At 37.9% G+C, this 26945-nt stretch overlaps 1 protein-coding gene across 1 annotated transcript in view; it reads left to right on the forward strand.

The window, feature by feature from the left end:
* The window catches only part of MEGF9 (multiple EGF like domains 9), an 85724-nt gene extending 67626 nt beyond the window's left edge, over nt 1-18098 (forward strand). The window contains exons 4-7 of the mRNA XM_032634919.1: nt 1705-1843; nt 10630-10773; nt 11317-11586; nt 13363-18098. Of these exons, the coding sequence (XP_032490810.1) occupies nt 1705-1843; nt 10630-10773; nt 11317-11586; nt 13363-13814 (1005 nt within the window). The 3' untranslated portion in view covers nt 13815-18098. The remainder of the gene's footprint in view (nt 1-1704; nt 1844-10629; nt 10774-11316; nt 11587-13362) is intronic.
* Nucleotides 18099-26945: the final 8847 nt, after the last annotated feature.

Consider the following 26945-nt stretch of genomic DNA (forward strand, 5'->3'; position numbering starts at 1 on the left):
ATTTTTATTACAGAAATAGGAATATGGGAAGCAGTAGGGGATTACTTTGACGTGTGTAAGAGCTGTGTAAGTATTAATAATTTTAGCTTAGTCTTCTGAACTAAAATGAACAACCCCATAGGGGCTCATAATTAGGAGCTCAGTCTCTAAAATAATTATATTGAAATGCAGTTCTACCTTATATTGTCTCCCATCCAATATGACTGGTGCCAAAATTTTACTGAGATGAAGTCTAAAAACCTGATGTCCAGAATGAGCATATAAAGAAAGGTTGAAAAAGGGAAAGTACTTTAGCTGTTTTGAGAACTCTAGTAGTTAGTATAGTCTTTCATCTTTCTTTTTCCCTTCCAGTGCTTAACTCTAAAACTCAGTTTGTGTATTGAGCATTTATTTATCAAGCATATATTAAGTGCCTGCAGCAAACCAGGAACTATAATAGAATCTGAGCATACCAAGATGGCTAAGATATGGTCCCTGAACTCAGCAAACTTACTGAGTAAGATGTATGACATGAAAATAGTTAGAGTATACTATTCCTAGGCTCATGCTAAGTCTTGAAGATAACCTTTTAAAAAACTGCATGATATGGCCTTTGCCTCAGGTCTTTACCAATCTAACTAGAGAAACAAGAGTACATATATGAAAGAATATAGAGAAGTCCATAATTAGGAATAAAATGTATGGTATAGAGTATGTGATGTCAGGAGGCCAAAAGATCTCTGTCGACCAGTCAGGGAAGAGTTTCATGGGAAAAGATGAGCATGAAAGCAGGAAAAAGTTTGAGAGGTGAAGAAGAGGAAAGATACTCTAAGAGGGGTGACTATAGAGTAAATAAGAAGAGAAAATTTGAAAGAAAATTTGACTGAAATTGGTGATATATTGGATTTGAGGGAGTGATTGGAAGAGCATGGGGTAGAGAGAGGAGAGGTGAAAATTACAACAAAGATGTAAGTTTCACAGATTAGAGAGAGATGATGTCACTGATGTAATTGACATCTAAGAAAACAGGTTAATAGGAAGAGATGGTATACTAAATAAAATATTTTTCTTACTTTAGATTTTTAGTCTTCTTTTTGGGTCGACAATCTAGAATTTTTATATGGTTTTAATTCAGAAACCAATAAAGGTCCCCATTATAGTCATATTTACTTAGTTGTGCATTCCAGTTAATTATCAGAAATATTTTAATACAGCATTGACCTAAAGTAGAAAATCATGTCGAGTTTCCAGCACATTCATTAAGGTCCTGGCCTTCATCTTCTTCAGCCAAAAGCTAGATTGCATGAGGGCTGGGTGGTATTTCTTCTCCAGATTGGGCAGTGTGGATTCTGAGGGAACTGTGGAATGATTCAGGAATGAGATGTAGCAGTAGTGCCAGTTCTTTGCCCCAGTGCTTTTAGTAAATAAAGATTTTGAAGGACCAGGGACTTGTACTCTCCATGGTTCCTTTATCATCTATTTTAGACTACCCAAGTGCAGGGGATTAAATTGTCAAAAATGATTAGTGTTAGTACTATGTTAATTGAATTAATATAGTCATGAAGCTGCTCAACTTCCAATTCAAAATAAAAATCACTCAGTACATCTAGTGAATAGAATCTAGTTGAAACTATTTCTACATCAAGATCATCTATGATGGGATGTTAGGCAACAAAACTTTCAAACTTATTTACTTTTGTTCATTGTCTTTGCTTTTATTTGCAGTTCTGGGAATGTCAGTGCAAAGTGGGTGTCACCGGCTCTTCATGTGATAGATGCCAAGATGGATATTATGACTTTAATAAGAATGGCTGCTTGCCCTGCCAATGCAATAATCGGTCTGCCAGTTGTGATGCCCTCACAGGTACACACTTTCCTTACCTTTTTATATAATGAGTCCACTGTTCTTTTCACTTTGAAGTCCTTCATCTATGAGTTGATTCTCCCAAATAGTTTGTAAGGGTCTTTCTCTTCTAAGTAGCATGTAATAGGTCATAGCAAGCCAAACTCCTGCTACAACAACTTTAAAAAGATATATAAATTTCAAAAATCATATTGGTTGGAGATCCATGGAAGAAAGGAAAACTATATGAACTAAAATTCCAGACAGGGTATTCCTAAATAAGCTGATGATCACCCAGCCTTTTTCCTTTCAAGGGACATTGCTGATTCTGGGCACAGACTAAGGAGCAGGCTTGGTCCAAGTAAAAGAATTCTTCTTGAGGAAAGAGATACAAGAAGAGCTTCTGGCAGTCATTTGGGGCTCGCGTGATGAATTGGAAACTAGAGGAGCCCTAAACACAAGGCCAATTTTCCCACAGGACATAAGCTGACTGTGCAGGAGATGGAAGGCTGTCCCAAAGGTAGAAAGAAATTTCTCAGTCTTGTGGTGCTTAGGAGACAAAATCTCTTTAGAAAGAGAGGACCTGCTACAACATACAACCATCTCTCTCTCAAGACATTGCCAGATTCAGAGGTGTGTGGAGTGGGACTTAGGCTCACATTACTTAAGGGAAGTACTAATCTGTTGCAGTCTTTCAGAGCTGAGGAGACACATGCCTGCTAGGTTTTCAGTCAAAAGCCTTAGAGGGTCATGACCAAGAAGTAGTGATGAACCATAGGTGAACTGATTCATACTAATATTGCAGTCCATCCTCCACCTATCTCAATTTCTGATTGAACTGAGGTGATCCTCTCATTATATCTGTCTAACAGAGGAAAGGGGAATCATCTGTGGTTCTTTGTACATTGTGTCTGGCAATCAAAACACTAGACAATGCTCAGGTAGGAAAATGTGACCAATAATAAAGAGAAAAACAATGGAAGCAGACCCACAGATGACCCAAGTGTTAGAGGTAGCATAAAATGACTTTAAAATAACTAAAATTAATATTTTTTTTTTTTTTTTTTTTTGCGGTACGTGGGCCTCTCACTGCTGTGGCCTCTCCCGTTGCAGAGCACAGGCTCCGGACGCACAGGCTCAGCGGCCATGGCTCACGGGCCGCTCCGTGGCATGTGGGATCTTCCCGGACCGGGGCACGAACCCGTGTCCCCTGCATCGGCAGGCAGACTCTCAACCACTGCGCCACCAGGGAAGCCCTAAAATTAATATTTTAAGAAAATAGAGGAAAAAACAGACAAAATAGATGAAAAGAGGCAAAATTTCAAGAGATTTGGAATCTATAAAAAATAATCAAAAGAATAATCTAGAACTGAAAAGTATGTCTGAAATTAATACCTCATTGCATGGACTTAACAGAAGTATACAGTATATACTGTGAAGACAAGGTTATATACCATTGTATACAGTGAAGACAAGGTTAGTAGATTTAAATACAGCTCAATTTGAAATATCCAAACTGCAGCATGGAGGAAAAGAATGCAATGGAAAGAACAGCAGGAAAGACATGTGGGAAATAGCCAAAAGGTCTCACATAAATGTACTTGAAGGCTCAGAATGAAAGGGGAGAGATATTGGGACAGAAGCAAATATCTAAAGAGATAATGTCCAAGAGTTTTCCAAATTAATGAAAGACATCAACCCACAGATTCAAACAGCTCAGCAAACCGTAGGCAGTATAAAAACAAAGAAAATCACATCTAGGCTTACTTAGTTAAACATTTAAAACTAAAGACAATTAGCTTTTCTGCTCTTCAGTTTGCCTAAATGTAAGGATTAGAGATACTTCCTTGGAAATCTTTTTTTTCCCCAACAAAAAAACCAGAACATACTAGTCTGACAAGTACAAGTGTTTTTATGAGACCAAGGTAGCAGAATATTTGAAAAGAAAGTACCCTGGAAAAATGTGTTTGAAATCTTATTCTTCATTCTAATCCTGTAGTCTGTGGTGAAACAAATTGATTTAGAAGAAATTGTGTTGTTTTTTTTTTTCAGTTATGTGATCTGGTCCCTGCCTACTTGCCAGTTCTATTTTGTGCTATTCTTTTTCTTTACTGTTTGTGATCCAGTCATGCTGGCTTCTACTCCTAAAACGTGTTATGTTCCGCTGTCCCAAGATTCTCATACATGATCTTTCCTCTGCCTAGAATGGTCTTTCTAATATACCTGTACCCCCACCCCTGGCCCCTTTGCCTTATTAAACCATATGCTTCCTTCAGGCCTTCAGTTCAAAGTGACTTCATTAGAAAGCAGTTCATGCTCCAGGCTAAATGATAATTCCCAATTATACACTCTCATATACACTTGTATTTTTTTCATAGCACATATCACAGTTTGTAATTATATATTTATTTGTGATTATGAGTCATATATGGTTTATTCACTACATTGTAAGTTTCATACCAGCTTTGTTCACCATTTTATACAATATTTAGTAAAGATATTTGCACATAATAAGTATTTGCTAAATTTTTGTTGCATAAATGAACAAATGAATGGAGAAACTTACAGAGCAAAGATGAGTTTTCAATCCTGGATAACAACAGAAATGCTTCACCATGCTGAGTTGATTTAAATTGCTCCCTAGGTCATTTATGGTACCAGGAAGCAGTCTACATTGCTGGTTCTCATTTCTAATTTTCCTTGCAGCAGCGAGGTAGCTTTCTTTAGTGTCATATAAATCCCAACCTGTTTTTGCTCAGGAGATAATTTAAGGCAAAAGAAATCCTTTTCATGGTTATGATTTCTAAAGCAGCTAGTAATAAGAAATAAATGGTTTCTCTGGAAATATAATAAAAGTGGAATCTAATGTGAAAGAGTGCAAAATAATATAAAACTGCCAGCTTAATAGAAAATCAGTCTTTCCTTTTGTCTCAAACTTTCAAAAGATTTTTTTTCAACAGTGTTGTGATACGGTTGCCCTCTGGTGGCCACTTACTGTGTTTTTGCAGTTCTTATTTCCCCCACCCACCTAGTCTTTATCTATACCTTGTGTTTTAGATTGAAGTAGATTTTTAAAGTAACCTTTTCATGATACAGTATATTGAGAAAAATATTTTGGAAAGAAATGTGTCTTAAAAATATTTCCCTGGTCCAGTAATTCTGTTTCCAGGAATCAATTCTTAGGAAATAATTTGAAATTCATAAAAAGCTTTATGTTCAAAGATGCTCACCACAGTGGCAGTTATAATTCTAAAAAATAAGACAACTCTATTTCTAACAGCGGGGAATGAAGCAAATTATGTTATCTAGGCAATACATGATAAGAGCACAGAAAGTGAAGTCTTGACTTACCTTGTACAAATTACTTAGCCTTGTTTTTTCACTTAGAAATTTGGGATTATAACAGTAACTGCCTAATGGGATGTTGTGAAGATTCAGTGCTATATGTTTATACAGTGCCTGGCTAATTACAAGCAGTCAGTAAATGGCAACTATTGTTATGTTGCCATGAAAATGTTTTAAAGAATGAAATATAACGACATGAGAGAGTGAAAGAAGCAGGGTATACAATGACATGTGCCATATGTTTAGACTATTTAAAAAGCAAAACCCAAACTACTCTATATAAGGAGAGATGCAAGGAAAAGTATTCAAAATCTTAATAACAGATTTCTTGGGTGATTTTATCTTATTTCTATTCTCCTGTATTTTTCTAGATTTTCTTTATTGAACACATACTTCCCTTAAAATGGAGGTGGGAGGGACTGTCATTTTTAAGCTAAAACTTTATGTTCACATAGTGTACTTCTTTTTAAGAATTTAAGGCGACTTCGTGTATTCATAGTGTCTCATGGTGAGTACCTTGACTTGTCAGTAGCTTGACTGAGTTGACCACTCCTTCATCCTTCATTCCTCAGTGACTTTCTTCACTTTAAGATATCACACACGGGACTTCCCTGGTGGCGCAGTGGTTGAGAGTCTGCCTGCCGATGCAGGGGACACGGGTTCGTGCCCCGGTCCGAGAAGATCCTACATGCCGCGGAGCGGCTGGGCCCGTGAGCCATGGCCACTGAGCCTGTGCGTCCGGAGCCTGTGCTCCACAATGGGAGAGGCCACAACAGTGAGAGGCCCGTGTACTGCAAAAAAAAAAAAAAAAAAAAAAGAATTAGCTTTAAGATATCACACTTTCCTGTTTTGTTTTGTTTTTTTCCTCCTCAGTCAGCTCTGCTAGATCTTCTTCTTTTCACCTATAAGCACTGGAGTGCCTCAGAGGTTTGTTTGTCTTGACACATTTGTCTTCTGCATTTATACTCTCCCTAAATGATCTCATTCAGTCCCTTGGATTTAATTTAAATGCCATCTACAAATGAGCTAATTACCAGAGTTACATTTCTCCCTTGATCTCTACACTCAAAGATCTAACAGTGCACTTGACATCTTCATTTGAATGCTCTAAGTCAGGGATCCCCAACCCTCGGGCAGTGGACCGGTACAGTCCGCCACCTGTTAGGAACCAGGCCTCACAGCAGGAGGTGAGCGGCGGACGAGCAAGTGAAGCTTCGTCTGCCGCTCCCCATCGCTCACATTACTGCCTGAACCATCCCCGCACTCCCCCACCCCTGTCCATGGCAAAGTTGTCTTCCATGAAACCAGTCCCTGGTGCTAGAAGGTTGGGGACCGCTGCTCTAAGTGGCAGGGTAGCCTTAACACATCCAAAACAACTCTTTATTTTACTATATAAGCTAAGCCCACTTTACTCCTAGTGTTCTTCATTTTGGTGACTGGCACATAGGAGTCACATTTGCTTCTTTTCCTTACTGCAGATGCAGTCTGTCAGCAAGTTCTGTCAGCCTGACATTCAACATGACCTTACATTGCTATCATCCTTGTCTAAGCAACTGTCATCTCTCTGAATTACTTTGACACGCTCTCATCTGACCATTCTGCCTTCTCTCTTGTCCTCTCATCCTCTGACCCCCACCCCACCACAGTCCAGTCTCACATAACAACCAGCGTGATCTTTTAAAAATGTAAACCAGATCATGTCGTTCGCATGCTCAGATGCTCCAAAGTCTTCCTATCCCTCTTGGAATAAAATTCAAACTTCCTCCATGACTACATTTTTTGGGCCTCTGCCTTTCTCTCTGACCTTATCTTCTGTTACCCTCTCCCTTGTTTGCTTAGGCTGGGCCTTTCTGTTTAACAGGTTGAAGTTTGTCTTCTGTTGCCATAGAGAAGATTAGGCATTTCTTTTATAACAAAGTACCTTGCTGCATTTCTGACAGGTTTATATGTGAACTAGAGGTGACGAAATAAATAAGGGAAAAGGCTTTTACAGGTGGCGATTTATGGGTTCAAAGCTTTTTCACTGAATTTGGTTGAAAAGAACCCTACATTCTTTCTTGACCAGTTATTTTCTTGGTTACCCCCACCAGATTTTTTTGATGCTTAGCCAAGGAGCATGAGATCATCTTCAGGAAACACTTACTCTTTTTTTGGGTTAGCTCCTTTGGCCATCTTTCAGCAAAGAAAAATGTGAATTTTAAGGCAGTATTGTTATATTTGGGAGGTTCCAGGCAGAGCATAATGAACAAAGTTACACTTCAGCTAATTTTTATATGTCATTTATCATAAAAGAAAGATTCTCAAATTTCAGATTTTAAAGGGAATTTAGATCTCATCTAGTTAAGCTTTCCTAGTTTGTAGAGGAGGAATTTGAAGCATTATATCCTATGGAATATCTACATATACCCTCTGAAATGTTTACATTAAATCATTGGGCAAGGAATTATTATCCCATTTTACATATTAAAAAAGTGAAACTCAGAGAAGCTATTTGCTGAAGGTCACATAGCTGTAAGAGGTTCAGCTGAGAATGGAACTCATATCTAACATGAAATACATACCATTTTTCTTATGTTATGTTGCCTCCCAAAGAGGAGTTGTAAGCTGTTAGAAAAGCAAATTCATATTATTCGTTCCTGCTCTGTATGGACTTTAAAAGTTATGATCTTTATTTTTATTGTAAAAATCAATCTTCAGTTTTGTACATGAAATGTTTTAAAATTGCTTGAGCTTTTGAAATACTTTACAATATGCATTTGGTACATTTTACAATGTATTAATTTTGTAATCAGAAAAAAATTAAGATAGTAAAAATAAAAGTGATAAGTGCATTACTAGAGACAATTTAAAATTAGAGGGGAAAATTCACGTAAAGGACTGTTGCCCCTCACAACTATTGGTAGCATTCTGGTGTATTTATGTCTTATCTGTCTTTAATTTATTAATTTTCTTTTTCTATAGCTGTGTTCCATGTGCATGCTGTTTTTAAAAACTGATGAGTTTTATTGTTATACTTGATTCCTCCTTTACTTTTCAGATAACATATTTACCATGTAGGCTTATTTTTTCTTATTGATTTCTCATTGCGGCTTGTGACATAAAACAAATTGAAATAAGAAATTCTTCTGGAAAAAAATATTAAATATTCTAATATAAATGGTTTAGGAGAGTGAAGCTGTATTGTGATAAGCACAACGACAAACATTTGAAGGTCTTACCTAGAATAGTAGAGAGCCCCAAGATAATAAGCATGTAGGTCCAGTAACATGTAGGAGCAAAGTACTAAAAGCATATATTATATATATATAATACATACTGTTTTTTAATAAGACCTTTCTTGACACATTGCAAATGGCATGTTATTGGAACGCATCCAGAATTATTCTGTTTCAGAACTATTAATTTTGAGATATTTTTGTATTAAAGTTTAGGACGTTATCAGAAATTTTTCTTGAAAATTATTTCCGTTGGACATTTTTAATAGGGGGAGAGCATGTAGACAGATTTTATACATAAAGCAGGTTTTGACTTTTCCAACCTGCAGAACGCTTTGACATTTATTTTATTTTTAGAGCCCAAATCTACAGTTTCCTAGTATGTATTTTTCAGCTATTTTATTGTCACAATGATACACAGCTAAAGAGGGATCGGGATATAAGAAGATCTGTGAAGAACCAGTAACTTAATGTTTATCAACGTATGAGAATATACTACTTTGTTACATATATGAAATACATTGCTAAAGAGGGATCAGGATATAAGAGATCTGTGAAGAAACCAGTACCTTAAGTGTTTATCAATGTGTGAGGATATACTACTTGTTACATATATGAAATATATCATTAACAATATCAGGCCTTAACAATTATATGATTAAAAGTGATATTTACATGCAAATTTGATTTAATTCAGAGTTACGTGTTCATATAATAAAAAAATGTCTTTCTGAATAAGTTCATGAAGTTTCAAGGAACTTTGCTGTAATCACATAAGAATTGAGATGTATGTTAATAATTTTCATTCTTTTGGTTTTTCATATCTTGTTCCAGTTGTCAGACCATTTTATTCCACAGCCTCATTCTTGTTCCCCTTTTTTGTAAATATTTCACTAGTAAGGAAAAGAAATCAAATAAAATTACTTATGATACTTTTGCACTGAACTATATTTAGCTTATCATGTAAAAATTTCATTGTCTTCCTAGATTTCTTTGTAGAGTTTACTCATTTATTTCTGTAATAGGAGTTCTGAGTGTCCCTTTGAATCTTTGTGGAATGTAAATTACTCTACACATTTTTGTTTCCTGTTTGCAGATGTTATGCTGCTTCAGTCCTTACTAGAATGTCCTTACTAGTAGGGAACCAAAGGAGTATTATTAAGAAACACATAACTTTGCTTGCCTCCTTCCTTTTCATTTTCTTTATTAATTGTTTTCATTTTTATTTTGAATTTTTAAATATAAAACCATATGGAGAGGGACTTCCCTGGTGGTCCAGTGGTTAAGACTTTGCCTTCCAATGCAGGGGGTGGTGTGTTGTTTTGATCCTGGTTGGGGAGCTAAGATCTCATATGGCTTGGGGCCAAAAAACCAAAAACATAAAAAACAGAAGCAATATTTTAACAAATTCAATAAAGACTTTAAAAATGGTCCACATAAAAAAAAATCTTTAAAAAATATGGAGAATAATATAACAAAGAATTAATAAATATTAACACTTTGGTATTTTGCTTAATATTTATACATATTTGAAGTAGAGCTGGAATTCTTCCTCTTTGTTTTCTTCCCTGCTCTCGTTTTTCTCCCTCCCTCTACAGAGACAAACAGCATATAACTTGCCTATACCCTCTTAGTCTGGATTTAATTTTTACTGCATATGTATGTATCCATCTGCCCAGAGTATTATGTATCCATTTGCTTAGTATTATTTAGTGTGGTTTTTAAAATTTTTATTTCAATCAATCAATTTTTACAAAATAAGTAAGCACTCTCCTTCTTTACGTATCATTCTACAATTTGCTTTTTTCAACCAACGTTGTTTTTAGGATTTATGTGTGTTCATACATATGGTGTAGTTCACTAATTTAACTACAGTATCCCAACTATTAAAATAATACAATTTATCTATTCTTCTTTTAATAGGTCTTTAGGTTGTTTTTATTTTTTCTTTGCAAATTGTTGGCCTGCTTTTGGTATGTAGTCAGTCAATCAACAAGGGTTTATTGCGACTCTAGTCATGTACCTAGCCTTTCCCTACAGAGTTTACAATCTAGTAGGGGACACAGAACTGATATGCCTGTTTAGTATAGAAATAAGATGGGGTAGAAACTGAACTCTGTGCAATCTCTGTTGGATAACTTTTTCTGGTTAACTCTTAAGGTTTTTTGGTTGCAGGTATGATTTATTTAAAGTTACTGTGCTTTCAGAGTAAATCTTTAACTTCTTGAAATGATTTGCTTCTTTTAGGTGCTTGTTTAAATTGCCAGGATAATAGCAGAGGGGATCATTGTGAAGAATGCAAAGAAGGATTTTATCAGAGTCCTGATGCCACTAAAGAATGTCTTCGCTGCCCTTGTTCAGCAGTGACATCTACAGGCAGTTGTATCATAAGTAAGGCCTTTCCCTAAATCTTCATTTTTAGAGGAAAAATCAGTGAATCAATTATCAATAGGTAGAAAGTGTGTTGATAAAGTTCTAGATGCTGTAGGTGAAAGGGAGTTATAAAAATTGTATAGGTTTTCCTTTCTAGGAATTTGCAGTCAAATCCAAATACATATGTGAAATGAGACATGAGGGAGGGATGAGGAAGTTTTTGTTAAAACTGTATTTTGTTCCATCTGACATGACTAAAGAGGAAGGAATAAAAATATTTTGAATGCCTATCCATCTCAATTGCTCAGATTCTTTATGTAAGCACACTTCTTTCCTTCTATACCTAAATAGATTTTCTGGGTGGCCCTATCATTCTCACAACAAACTGGACAATTAATAAATAAGGTGTAAATTATTAGTTTGAATTCCATGTGTTTCTTAAGTTTGAGAGGAGATAGTAGGCAGGGTGTGTAAACTGTTTTGGTGGGGGGACTAGTAGTAGTTTTGCATTTTCAATTGTAGCTTGAAATTTTACTAAATTATTTTGATGTTCTCTGTCAGAACTCGGTGAATTGGAACCTGAATGTGTCCGGTGTAAAGATGGTTACATGGGCCAGAACTGCAATGAATGTGACAATGGCTATTACAATTCTGACAGCATCTGTATGGAGTGCCAGTGTCATGGCCACGTGGACCCAGTTAAAACTCCAAAGATTTGTAAGCCTGAGAGTGGTGAGTGCATCAACTGCCTCCATAACACCACTGGGTTTTGGTGTGAGAACTGCCTAGAAGGTTATGTTCAAGACCTCGAGGGAAATTGCATCAAGAAAGGTAAAACTTCACCTAAGGTTGTAAATTTAATATTTAAACCTAGCAGTGAAAATTTCAGGACAGCTACTTTTAGCTTTGTAAAAGCTTCCGATCCTACCAGAGAAGTTTTCTGGAAATAGATTTTGATAGATATTTGCCTAAAGAGATTTCCTTCTATTCCTGTTGCTCTCCTGAGACTGCAGAGTCAACTCTAGAAATCTGAGGACCAAGACAAAGTCATTGCAGTGTTCTCACATTTTCTCTTCATCTGTTTTTAAAAAATATTTTAAAAGTCCTGTCATTTCTTTTATCCTTTGCTTCCTATATTCTCATCACTTCCAGTGATCATCAAAGGTCTTTTTAAGTAGAAACCTATATCTGGTTAGAAGTTCCAGCTGAGAAACAAGGGTTTATTCTAACTTCTGTCCTAACTTTGGGCTTAAGTTTTCCCAGGTGTGATGGAGGAAACAGTAAAAAATATTCCTCAATTTTTAAAAGAGAAAGTTATTTATATGGCAAAATGTTTCTTTCAGGGAAGTTCAGTTAGGGTTTAGATGAAAATTAATGATTAGAAATTTAGGATGAATTAGGGATATTCAGGCTTTATTAGGTCATAGAGATTAGGCCATGCTCTTCTATAAACCATTCTTTGATATTCTGACAGATGCTGAACACTGGGTTGATAGGCAGTTGGTCTGTGGCAAGGGTTATCCTTCTGCCATTTTCTTGATATCCTTATTCTGCTGTTATCAAGGCTAAAAAGCTCAGATTGAACCCTATCATTAGCCTGGAGGTCCTGTCACTCAATTCTCTTTCCCACTAGAGGCATACCTTGTCCATACTTAGCTGACAGGACTGAGATGATTTTTCTTATTAGTTATTAGGAAATGTAAAACATGCCTCTTTTTAGGATAGATTGATGTGTCTGACTTTAGTGAATTGTAATGATAATAGTAATCATTTTGTTGAGTGCCTACTATGTGCCAAGCACTGTAAACATTAAATGTGATAATGTCATATAGTACATTATCTAATTTAATCCTTCCCAAGAACTCTGCAAAGTAGATATCATTATTCCCATTTTATTGATGAGGAACCTCAGTTTTAAAAAGATTAACTGACTTATTTATTGCCACATGGTTCTACTTGATTCCAAAGCTTTTGGTATTTCTACTGAGCTATGCTGCATTAAAAGTACAAAGTATAGTACCTTAGTTATAAAATAGCTATAACATACATAAAGGAAGAATCACTACGCTTGCAATGGCTGTTTTCTGTCTTGGCTGATATCAACTTTGGATATTTAAAATGTGTTTTTCAGAAGTAACTAGAAATACAATTTTTCCTATTTTGTTTTTGCCTCCATTGAAGAGAATTTTACCTTTATGAAATGCCATCAGACATGTTGAACTTAGTTCAAATGATTATTATCTAAATCACTTTTAACCAAGTGATTTAGAAGTCTCTAGTGACATATTTACTACCTTTTTAGGAATTTGTATGAATCTATTCAAGAGTACAGAAGGTTGGAAAACTCCAACATTAGAATTTCCCCAAAGATTTTAGCATAGATATTATACACTTTGGATAACAGCCATGTATGTAATAATCTAGCTTTCTAGACCCTGATTCTTTTCATGATATTTCTTAAAAAGTTATTTTTAACTTGCGTTACCGTAAAGCAGAGTATCATGTCAGCATCCCATATCAATTTCCACTACCATGTGTATTTCTTTTATGGTTTCTTAAAACAAGATATTTTGTCTTTTACATTTCATTCTCTGTTTTTATTTTCAGAAGTTATTGTTCCAACACCTGAAGGTTCTACCATTTTGGTTTCCAATGCCTCTTTGACCACATCAGTGCCCACCCCTGTTATAAATAGTACATTTACCCCTACAGCCCTGCAGACTATCTTTTCAGTAAGCTCTGCTGAAAATAGCACATCAGCTTTAGCTGATGTATCGTGGACCCAGTTTAACATCATCATTTTGACAGTCATCATCATCGTGGTGGTGCTGCTGATGGGTTTTGTGGGGGCCGTATATATGTACCGGGAGTACCAAAACCGGAAACTCAACGCCCCCTTTTGGACCATTGAGCTGAAAGAAGACAATATCAGTTTCAGCAGCTACCATGACAGCATTCCCAATGCAGATGTGTCAGGACTGTTGGAAGATGATGGCAATGAAGTGGCTCCCAATGGGCAACTGACCCTGACGACACCAATACATAACTATAAAGCCTAAGGAGCTAGAGCTGTTCTCCTGGATTGTGAGACCACAGTGCTTACTAAAACAGCATCAGCGCCTGGGCCGAACAAAGCCTGGGTAGAGTCACTGAGATGAGAAAGCAAAGGCATATAGTGCATCTGAAATTTTCAGGTACAAATTTATAATGTACTTAGCCTATTACTCTTAGATTTCCCATGAAGATCTGAAGCAGTCACTGACAATAAGGACTTGAAGTAAAGTCTATTTTTGTACCAAACCACATGGGAGTATAGAAAGGCGGAACCGCAGAGTGCAGCCCAAATCCACTTTGACCTCCAAATAGACTTCTGGGGAAGTGTTTATCAGACCAGCGGAAACAGGATGATGGATGTGGAGGGGGAAAGGACTGCCAGAAGACTTCATCTCCATTCCTGAAACACATTTTTTTAAAGGAGGGGTCAGGGGTGATATTCATTGAGGAAAAGCTGATGTTTGGGCTGTATCACAATAAACAACCTTGATTATTTCCAGAATAGGGGCAGAAAAGTCCCAAGAAGATCTTTAGAAGGGTTTGATTTTTCCTTCCAGAATTCTTGCTCAATGATAAGATTAAAGCACAGGATAAGCTTCTAATGGTAGAGAGAGGGAGGCAACATCTGGGAGCAGGAAGCTGATGGTCCCTCCTTGGGGTCTCAGTGTAAATGATAAATTGTCTAAAAATAAGGAATATTCCTGCCTCTAGAGAAATAAGGTGTATATAGTTAATGTAGAATATCTGGTCAGCATTGTATTTGTATCTATTTGTAAAAAAAACGTCATATTTTATCATCTAGAATTTATTTGTACAGCAGTTAATGGAGTTGTAAAAAGAAAATATGGGGTTAAAATACTGTAAAATAGATGGCAATATTGCTAGAGCTGGGACTCTGGTGAGCACCAGTCATTTTTAGTCCCTCTTTGGACACTGTTGAAATTCATAAGAGGTTGGATGTTTCTAATTTTTCTTTCCCTTTTCAATCTAAAAGTAGAGTCTATGGTCTTGGCTTCCTATAGATTCAAGCAATAGACTTTGCAGACAGTGTTTGTTAAGCTGGGACACAGGCTGCACTCTCCAAACTACTCACCTGATTAGACATTAGCCTCTATATATTTTACATAGATTAATGTAGAATATATTCTCATTAAAGAATTTTTTAAAATGTAAAACATAGTCTTCCAAAGGAATTAGAAATATTTTAGTTCCAAAAGAAAAGCCATCATTATTACTTGGGATCCCCTGTGAAATATCATGCCTGTGAAATATTTATATTCTCCCCCCACCCCAAAATACTTCCTACATTTGAACGTAGCCTGTCACTCACATGCCATGAGGTGTGTACCATCTCTCTGCAGTGCTACAGTTCTTGTATCTTCTTGTCTGGTTAGAGGGTAGCTCTGTAATTGAGTGGCTATTGTTGGTCCTTGCTTTTAGATGCAGTTTTTTCTTAGAGGCTATCTCTACCTTTGCTCTCATCTAATTATGATATTGACAGATTGTAGATTAAGCAAGCCAGGAAAGCAGCCAGAAGTCAAATAGAGATATTTATTAGGAAGGAGAGCAAACTGTCAAGTGGTTAGAAAAAAAAAAAACAAAGATTAGACCTCGGAAATCCAAGTTGGTAACTCTGCCTAACTTCCCCCGAGAAGAACCTGGAATGTGGTCACATCCCTCTGTAGTTGTTCTCAGGGTTTGGAGATGATGCTCTGGAGGATGCACAGGCAGGTAATCTACTTCTGTTAACCTTAGGTGCTCCGAATATTTGGCCATGGTTCGTGAAAGTAGAGATTATATTACATTAAAATTAGTTACTATTTCTATAGCCCTTTGCAGTTTGCAAAGCATCTTTCTATATATGTGTCCTTTGTTCCTCACCATAGGCCCCTGAGGAATAATTGTTGTTCCCATTTTATAGGTGAGGTTAAATGTCTTGTTCAAAGCTATATAATATGTCATTATTAGGCTTGGGATCAGGACTCCTGACTCCGAAGCACATGTTCTTTCAACCATATGCTTGTGCAGAAATTGCCCAGCCATGAACACAAGAAGGCTGGGAGGAAGAGCCCATCTGTGAACGTTTCTAATTTTTCTAAGTACGAGGTACAATCCAGGGCCATACAGCCATGAAGGACTTTGTGGAAAGAACACAGGAGGATTACTCTCTGAAGCCAGTATTGGTGACAAGAAAATTAAAATACCAGTTTGTGCTTCATTAAAGTGAACTAATCCTTCCAAGCAGGGAAAGGAAACCTGATTTCCCCAGCAGCTGCCACATACGCATGTATAGACTGTGCAGTGCATAGTTCCAAGGAATTGTGTAAAGTGACATACCTGCCTTTCCCCCAGATTACTACCTCCTCAAGCCAGGGATTGAGGATGGTGAGAAATAAGTGTTTGTTAAACAGAAGTTAACCGAATAGAGAAAGAAAGAGTTTGTTGGGGTCTAAGAGCCAAAGCCAAATAGTCTGGATTCTGGCCATGTAGACATTCCACGAAACACACTTTAAAAGATATTGCAAAAACTGAATCACAAAGAACGTTTACCTTTGAATATTTATGAACAGTTCCTAGGTCATGTTCTCAATTTGTCCTGATGGAAAAAATTAAGGTCTTAAAATCTGTTTTAAATAATATTCTTTAGTGTCCCATGCTTCTGCTGGTGGAAATAATTTTGCTCTAAAATGAAATCAATCATGAAGTGATCTACCACCAAAATCAGACTAGGAGACCAGTATGGGATGCATTGCACAATAGTCATTTCTCTAAAGGCATGATCCCCATGGACTATGGCATTTAGCACCAGGATCCCATACGTCCTTTAGAAAGACTAATATTGGAAGAATTTTTGTCTAAGGATTAGGAATGCGTTTATTTTCAAATGAGATAAGACTAGTATGAATCTTATTGATGAATGACAGATATTGCTATTAAGTGATACTTTTGTCTTCATTAATTCGTTTTAGTAAGCCCTTCCGCATTTCTGACAGATGCCCTCGGTAGTGTTGCTAAGTATGTCTGTCCTCCCTTACTTTCCCGTCCCTCCCTCCCTCCCTCCCTCCATCCTCTACCTCCCAGAGGTCTCTTCTAATGGAATTTCTCCAGTTATAGAGAAAAATGATAATAAAAACTAAACCTCATTTATACTAAGGTCCTATGGATCTAGTGTGTTACTCTTAGGGATACCTGGATTCTAAGAGAGGAGAACAGAGCGGACGTGGAATGGGAGGAGATGTGGGGGCAGAGGATTTGTGGAAGCATCAAATTAGATGTCTACTCTCTAGCCCCAATATTCCCAGAAAATTGACCATTAAAGCAATACTCACTGACCCACTAGTTCATTTTGGTCAGCTGAGTGCCTTGAGGACACTTAGTCCTTCTTGTGCTATTCTGGAGCCAGAGAGCTGAAGCAACAGTACTGCTTCCCGACAGCCTCAGTTTGGACTGGGTCATTAAATCATTCACCTTGGACCTGTATTTTCTGTAGCGCATATGGTGAACATAGCACCACTTATCATGAACATTCCCAGGTTCTTATATTTTGAGGTATGTGGGAAGGAGTTGAATTTATATATCTCAAGGAAAGCTCTCTGACAGAAATGTCAGAGAAGTAAAAAGCAACCCAATGTAATCTGTTAGAGCAAAGAAAGCATTTCTGGCCTCATCACGAAGAACCTTTGGTCTGTTATGATCATCTTGATAGGAATTTGGAAGCTAAAATGAGTTTGGTGTGTGCAGGGGAGTAACGGAAGGTTAATGCAAGCTTTCCCTTCAGCCCCGAGCCAGTGATTATGCCAAGGGGAGAAGCAGGAAGAACACACTGATTCATCGGAAGAAGTCAAATGACATCACATGGACTAGAACAGTTCTGGATCATCACAGTGTCAGTGGTTGAATGATGCTTTTTCAAAGGCCATTGGGAACCTTTCTTACTTATCATGCATACGCAGTAACTGAACCAGCAGCCCTAGAACGTGAGCCCAGGCTTTAGGTCTGCACTAGTCCAAGAGCTAACTGATTTACAGTGACGTTTTCATGCTAGGCACAAGCCCTCTGTACTACGTTAAATTTCAGCCCAAGCAATTGGGGAGTGTTTCTGAAACATTAAACTTGTATTTATGTCGCTAAAATTCTAACACAAATTTTAAAAACATGTCTCATGCATATGCTGTACTAGGCTTCATGATGCATTTCTAAATTTGTGTATGATTTGAATATATGAAAGAATTTATACAAGAGTATTATTTAAAATTATTAAAAAATAAATGTATATAATTTGTACCTATTGTAGATTTGTTGTTTTACTTTTTTATGTGGTCAGAGTTTTTGGAAGTCTTTTAATATATGTCACAGATCATTTATTTTCAAACCACTTCATGAAAGTCTTTGAACCCTTCATTTACTGACCATGCTTTCTGTTTTAGGAAGTTCCTTTAAAGAATGTTTTCCACTTAGGAAAAGAAATGCCACACAAAGATTTCCCCCTCTCAGAACAAAACAAAACACCCTGAGAAAAAAGCATATATTAACATATATTCTTGTTTGTGCTTTTACTTGTCTCCAATGAGATCCATTGGGTTTTCCATGAAAATATTACAGAAAAAACTTGCTCCTTTTGGATTTCTTTTTCATGCATGTAAAAAATGTCCTTTCTTTAGAATATGAAGGGAACCATGTTCTATGTGTTTGTTAGATAACCTGTAATGAGAGTGCTTTTTTTTACTCTTTTGAGGTACCCTTGGAGATCCTCTATTTTGACAAAGCTCAAAGGATGCCATCTAGAGATCCAAGGGATACCCTGAAAAATAAGAAAAAATAAGTCAGGCCTTTGTTTGTCCTGAGAGCTTTATAAACTTCAGTTGGTTTATTCAGCTTCAGCTGGTTGATATTTGAACTTTAAAATCCTGTTTATGGGGCTTCCTTGGTGGCGCAGTGGTTGAGAGTCCGCCTGCCGATGCAGGGGACACGGGTTCGAACCCTGGCCCGGGAGGATCCAGCATGCCGCGGAGCAACTAAGCCCGCGAGCCACAACTACTGAGCCCGTGTGCTACAACTAACTGAGCCTGTGCTCTAGAGCCCGTGCTCCGCAACAAGAGAAGCCACCTCAGGGAGAAGCCCGTGCACCGCAAGAGTAGCCCCCGCTCTCCGCAGCTAGAGAAAGCCTGTGCACAGCAACGAAGATCCAATGCAGCCAAAAATAAATAAATCAAATAAATAAATTAAAAAAAAGAAGAATACACGTGTTGTGTGTTGAACACTGAACTTCAGACAGTTGCAGAGAAAGCAGGCAAAATGTTTTCTTTGTATGTAATAAGAGTAGGTTTGGGTAATGAAGTGTTTGGGAGGAGATCTTCTTTTGTGGTTTCCTTTGTGTTGTCAGACCAGTTGCTAAAGTCCTGTAATGTCAATAGGTTTTTCTTAATCTCTGCTCCAAATAAGGAAGAGTCTTAGCCCCTCCTTATGCTCACTACCATTCTAACCCAACTGTATAAACTCATGTATAATTTCCTATATATGTCGGGTTATATGATGTCTTTCTCCCTTTGCTGGTACTGTTTCTTCTATCTATAACATCCTTGAGAATGTTTATTCATTCTTTGCAAACCCTTGATAAAAGAAGGTTGATAAGTCCTTAATTTATATTTCCATTTGCCTAATGAAGACCTCTCTTATTGCACATATTTTATTACAAATACTTGTTATATTATGTCTTCCTCAGTAGACTGCATTCCTTGAAGCCAGGAGCATTTCCTCTTCTGTCTCTTGTATCTGGCACAGTGCTGGCATGTTATAGGTACTCAGTAAATGGTGGTTTAAAACAAAAAGTATTTGACAGATACAACAGTTGTTCTGTGAACTTATTTGGTGAGGTATTATAAGACATTTTATATTCAGTGGGTAAGACAGTGTTTCTATTTAATAGAGATGTCAGCATACAGGGTTCAGAGGGTCTGAGAAACTCTTGAGATTGTATGCTTACTTGTGAATATAAACAATTTGTGTGTGGTTTTTTTTTTCCTGGAGAAAAGGTCCATACCCTTAATCACAGTATCTAAAGGATCTATGATCCCGAAAGGATTAACAGCTATTAGGATGGGGATTACTTTATGTATTTCAGCAATAATCCCCTCCCCCACTGAATGTAAATTGGTACAGCCTTGATGCAAGGAATCCACTTCTGGGAATCTCTCATAAGGAAATGACCTGAAAAGCAGAGGCTTCTGTGCCCCACCCCCCAATTTTTTTTCCCCCCAGAGTCGTGTATAAAATTCAAAAAAATGGAGACAAACTCTAGATGTTCAACAACAGAGACATGGCTTAGTGCATACACCTGCTGAATTAACATATTGTCATTAATAATAAGGAAGAAGGGGGTCTTCTCACGTGGTGCAGTGGTTAAGAATCCGCATGCCAATGCAGGGCACGTGGGTTTGATCCCTGGTCTGGGAAGATCCCACATGCTGGGGAGCAGTTAAGCCCGTGCGCCACAACTACTAAGCCTGAGCTCTAGAGCCTGCGAGCCACAACTACTGAAGCCCACGTGCCTAGAGCCCATGCTCCGCAACAAGAGAAGCCACCGCAATGAGAAGCCCGTGCACTGCAATGAAGAGTAGCTCCCACCTGCCGCAACTAGAGAAAGCCTGCATGCAGCAACAAAGACCCAACACAGCCAAAAATAAACAAATAAATAATTTTATTAAAAAAAAAAAGACTAAGGAAGAATGATTAAAAACAATAAAATTAAGTGAAAAATATAGAATATTTTGAAAATGTGCATGCAATTCTACTTCTGGTATACAGTTTAGAGAAGCTCTTATGTATGTGTACCAGGACCCGCATTTCAAACTCTTCATTGCAGTATCATTTGTTATAGCAAAATAACTGGAAATATCCCAGCTGTTTGTCAGTAGAAGAATGGATAAATTGTGGTCTATCCATATACTTTGAAGAGAATTTTATACAGTAGTTGAAAATGAATGAATGAAGTACAGCTATATACATCATGGATGAGTCTCAAAACATAATGTCAAGCAAAAAAAGCTAGTCATAGAATATATACAATATAATTTCCTTTATATAATGGCCAAAAATGGGAAATGGAATATGTTGTTTAAAAATACATTATGTGTTGGGCTTCCCTGGTGGCGCAGTGGTTGAGAGTCTGCCTGCCGATGCAGGGGACACGGGTTTGTGCCCTGGTCTGGGAGGATCCCACATGCCGCGGAGCAACTGAGCCCATGAGCCATGGCCGCTGGGCCTGCGCCTACGGAGCCTGTGCTCCGCGGTGGGAGGGGCCACAGCAGTGAGAGGCCCACGTACCGCAAAAAAAAAAAAAGAAACAACGCAAATCCACTACATTTTATTTCATAATACTAAAAGAATAAATTCATCAGGAGGGTATAAAAATCCTAAATATTTATGCACTTAAGAACAGAGCTTCAGCACACATGAAGCAAAACTGATAGTACTGAAAAGAGAAATAGGAAAAAGCACAATTACAGTTGGAGATTGCAACCCTTCTCTCAATAACATATAGAACAAGTAGACAGAAGAGTAGTAAGGATACAGAGTACTTGTCACCAACTTGACCTAATTTACATGGAACACTCACTCAACAATAGCAGGATATACATTCCTTTCAACTGTACATGGAACATTTACCAAGAAAGACCATACACTGGGCCATAAAATAAGTCTTAAATTAAAAAATATTAAATCATACAAAATATGTTCTCTGCATGGAATTAAAAATTAGTAACAGACATATATCTGGAAAATTCTGAAATACTTAAAAACTAACATGCCTGTAAATAACACATGGGTCAAAGAAGAAATGAATAAAATAGAAAGTATTTTGAACTGAATGAAAATGAAAACACAACATTTCAAATTTGTGGGATGCAGCTGAAGCAGTGCTTAGTGGGAAGTTCAAAGCACTGTTTATATTAGAAAAGAAAGATCTCGAATCAGTGACCTAAGATTCTATCTTAAACTAGAAAAGGAAGAGAAAAATAAACCCCAAGTAAGCAGAAGATAAGAAAGAATAAAAATAAGGGCAAAAATAAATATAAAAGAAAACAAAAGAGAAGATCAATGAACTAGAAGTTGAGAAATTCAATAAAATTGATAAATTTCCAGCCAGAATGATCATGAAAAATTTTTTAAAAGACACAAAAACCCCAGTAATAAGGGGATGTCACTATAGATCCTACAGACATTAAAAGGATAATAAGAGGAGTTTATGCCAATAAATTTGATGACAGGTGAAATGTACAGATTCGTTGAAAGACACAGATTACCAAAGCTCACTCAAACAGATAACCTAAGGAGGCCTATAACTATTAAAGACATTGAATTTATATTTAACAACCTTCCACAAAGGAAACTCCAGGCCTAGATAGCTTCGCTGGTGAATTCCATGAAACATAATATCAATTCCGCAAAACTTGGCCCGGAAAATTAAAAAGATAATACTTCCCAATTCATTCTGTTAGACTAGCATTACCCTGATGCCAAAACCAGACAAACATCACAAGAAAAGAAAAACTAGACAGAACACAGACACAAATATTTCTAAGAAAACTTAAGCAAATTAAATACAGCAACATATAAAATATATTTAGTATATAATTTAATAATTATATATTATATATATATAAAAAATAGTATTTCACAACCAACTGGAATTTATTCCATGAATGCACAGTTGGTGTGATACTTGAAAATCAATGAAATTCACACAGACTGAAAAAAATCTTATGAGGATTATCTCAATAGATGCAGAAAAAGTATCTGACAAAATCCAACATTCATTCATGATAATAACATGATAAAGAAGAAGAAGATGATGATGATACTCTCTACTATCAAATTATCTGTTCAGCTTGAGAGCTGGGACTGTATACATCTTTTTTTTTTTTTTGCGGTACGTGGGCCTCTCACTACTGTGGCCTCTCCCATTGCGGAGCACAGGCTCTGGATGCACAGGCTCAGCGGCCATGGCTCACGGGCCCAGGCGCTCCGCGGCATGTGGGATCTTCCCGGACCAGGGCACGAACCCGTGTCCCCTGCATCGGCAGGCGGACTCTCAACCACTGAGCCACCAGGGAAGCCCCTGTATATATCTTTTAATGTATATATATACATTAAACGTATGTATATATATACATACATTTATGTATATAATGTATATATATAATATATACATACATTTATATATATAATGTGTATATATACATTAATGTATATATAACCAAGCATGGCCCTGGTACCAAAAGGTGCTCAATAAATGTTAGTGAATGAATGAGTGATGGAATCTGCTGTACTGCAGGGTTTACACTGGTAAATACGGTAATGTACTGCAGGGTTTACACTGGTAAATACGGTAATGTACTGCAGGGTTTACACTGGTAAATACGGTAAAGGCATGTATGAACTGTAGTTCGTAAGCTTTAAAGTAATGCAAGCCTAAACCAAAAACCAAATAGACTGTTATCTGGGGCAGCACCAAGTCATTTGTAAATAGGGACGTTTCTGAGTGGCACTGGGAACAAACAGCACAAAATTTCCTTCAGCGGAATGGTGCCGATGAAGCTCACTCCTATAGGGCAGAGACAGATCTCGCCCACAGACTGGATTGCATATCCTCAAACATTGTGGCCTGTGCTGACTGGGTAGGAAGCAAACTTAGTCTGATATGTGGATGCTTTTGTTGTCCTCCCCTTCCTGCCTTTATTTTCAATAGCTTGCAGAACAGGCTAAATCTCAGCTTTTTAATTCCCCCAAAACATTTTTAAAATGAGCCATTGTTATCTTTAATAAGCATGGCCAGGGGATTACCCAGTTTCATTTGAAGAAGCTACTTTTGCCAAGAGATGAGATTCTTCCAGACAAGGATAAAGACGTTAATGGTTGTCTCAAGATTCTGTTTTAGTTGAGATAATAATTTGGGGGCAATTAAGCAAATTGTATAGACTCCAATGGGCCATTAATCTCCAAAGCAATTGTCTGAAATGGATAGGCCTTTATATGCTGGTGCAAGGATCAGAGTTTGGCAACAGTTACATTTTGAATCTCCTTCAGTTAAAATGAAAAGGTAGCAGTGTTAACAGGTTATTGGTCCTGAGTAAAGAAAGAACTTCATTTACTTATAATCTGTACCTCACCTTTTGTATTAAAAGACAGAGATCATTAAACCACTAAATAAAGGATAAAAGTACCAGTTTAGTATACCAAAGAGGAGATAGAAGTATACCAGCAAAGCTAGGCTGAGGCTACATTAGCAATTGGCACCTAATTTAGCTGAGTTTCCCAGCAAACAACAGTATAGATTACTTAGCTTTTACTAATGAAAGGATGCATCCTGGAACATCAATAGAAAAGCTCTTTAACTGAGTTCTAAAACACAATAGGTTGTAGTATAAAGAGTGTCAGCTTTGGAAGCAGAGAGGATTCCAGTGCAGGCTCTACACTGTAGTATCCTGGGCAAGATAACTGATGGCTCTTAATCCTACTGTCCTCACCTGTAGAAGGAATAATGATGCTGACCTCTTAAGGTCGCACTGAGGTTAAATGAAATCATATGTGAAGCACCCCAGCACATGCCACATCTATAATGAATGGTAGGTCCTTTCCTCTCTCCCTTTTATTTAGGAGGTCTTCAATAAATGCAGTGTTATTCTTTCTCTATTGAGCGGTACCGGGTGGCTTGTTTTCTGAGCAGAAAACCAACCCACAGCCCAGTATTGGAGGAAGGTCACTCCTAGGTTTTAGGTATGCTTGGAATGAAATGAGATACTTTTCTGAGTTTAATCGCTGCTGTTTCTGTGGTTCGGTAGGTGATCTAGGGCCAGGATGGCATCCACAGGAGGCTGAAGTAGGCAGCATAGCATCTTGAAGGCATCCCTGTGGTCCCACAGGGATTCACAGAGTTGCCATGTTGGCCTATGGGAAACGGATGGCAGGTGGGTATTGCGAAGTGAGAAGAGTACAAGTGTTGGTGTCTGCACATGTAGGCTGTAACCTTCGTTCTAAGTTTACAGAGTGAACTGGGACAGGCCATGGAACCCATCTGGGTCTCAGTCTTTCCATTGGTACATCCAAGAGATTTAGTTAAATGGTCTCTGTGAGTGCCTTTTTCATTCTTGTATTCTATTAGGTGGGGAAAAAAGAGTGTTTGGGATAAGATCATTAATTCTAATTAAGGTTTATAATTCACTCTTTCACCAACATTTATTAAACACCTATTATCTGCCAGGCAGTATGATAGGCTTTAGGATATAGAATTAAAAGTGCCTGTTTTGGGCTTACCTGGTGGCTCAGTGGTTGAGAGTCCGCCTGCTGATGCAGGGGACGCGGGTTCGTGCCCCGGTCCGGGAGGATCCCACATGCCGCGGAGCGGCGGGGCCCGTGAGCCATGGCCGCTGAGCCTGCGCGTCCGGAGCCTGTGCTCCGCAACGGGAGAGGCCACAGCAGTGAGAGGCTCGCAGTACCGCAAAAAAACAAAAAAAGTACCTGTTTTCAAAAGAAGCCAGGCACAGAAAGTGTACATACTGTATGACGCCAGGTACCTGAAACTCTAGAAAAGGCAAATCTTTAATGATAGAAAGTAGATCATGGTTTCCTGAAGGGGAAGGGAGATTGGTTGGGACTGGATCACATGGGAACTTTTTGGGGTGATGGAAATGTTTTATATCAATGCTAATACAGTTGCCACTAGCCTCGTGTGGCTATTTAAATTTAAGATAAAAATTTTACAAATACTTAATGATATCACTTATATGTAGAATCTAAAAAATAATACAAATAAATCCATATACAAAACAGAAACAGACTCTCAGTCCTAGAAAACAGACTTATGGTTACCAAAGGGGAGAGGGATGGGGGAGGGACAAATTAGGAGTATGGGATTAACAGATTCAAAGTAAAATACATAAAATAGAGAAGCAAAAAGGATTTACTGTATAGCACAGGGAATTATACCCAATATCTTGTAATAACGTATAACGGAATATAATCTGCAAAAAAACAAAGCAAAAAACGAATTACTATGTTGTACACCTGAAACTAACCCAATATTGTAAATCAACTATACTTCAAAAAAAGATAAAAACTGGGACTTCCGTGGCGGTCCAGTGGTTAAGACTGTGTGCTTCCACTGGAGGGGGCGTGGATTCCATCCCTGGTCGGGGAACTAAGATCCCACATGCTACGAGGTGAGGCCCTCCCCCCCCAAAAAAAGTTAAAAGACTTAAGTTCCTCATTCCCATAACCACAATTCCAGGGTTCAATAGCCACATGTGGCCAGTGGCTACCCTATTGGACAGTGCTAATTCAGAACACCTCCATCAACCCAGAAAGCTCTTTTGGAGAGCACTGTTCTATACCTTGGCTGTGGTGGTGGTTACATGGGTGTACACATTTGTCAAAACACATCAGAATGTATACTTAAATTGGGTGCATTTTACTGCATATAAATTATATCTCAATAAAATAGATTTAAAATAAAGTCCTGTTCTCAGGGACCTCAGTCTAATAGAGGAGACAGGCAAGTTAATGGACAGTTACAGAGCTGTGTAAGTGCCATAAATAAGACCAGGGTGTTCTGCAAGTTCAGAGGTGGGGCAGCTGTACAGATTGTGGCCCAGGACATTCTCTTAAACTATGGTTGGGGAAACTCTGGGAATTAGGCAGAGAAGAGGAAGGAAAGGTATTCTAGACTCTTAAGAACCACTAGCACAGGGACATCCCTGGTGGTCCCGTGGCTGGGATTCCATGCTCCCAATGCAGGGGGCCCAGGTTCAATCCCTGGTCACAGAACTAGATACAACATGCCGCAACTAAAGATCCCACACATGGCAACAAAGATCCCGCGTGCCGTAACTAAGACCTGGTGCAGCCAAATAAATAAATATTAAAAAAAAAAAAAAAGAACCACTAGCACAAAGAGTTCCTTTGGGAGAGTTAGGAAGAGATGCCCCTGCTTTGGTATGGACTCAGCTTGGGAAGCAGAGCCCACAGCTTGGCAAGCAGAGCATGGACTGGATTTCAAGCCTCCGTCCGTCCTTGGCTGGGTGTCCTCAACAGGGCACAACCTATGCAGTGTACCTGGTGGCTTGCCACACAGAGGGGAA

Source organism: Phocoena sinus, chromosome 6 (assembly GCF_008692025.1).
Source record: "Phocoena sinus isolate mPhoSin1 chromosome 6, mPhoSin1.pri, whole genome shotgun sequence".
NCBI classification, from domain to species: Eukaryota; Metazoa; Chordata; class Mammalia; order Artiodactyla; family Phocoenidae; genus Phocoena; species Phocoena sinus.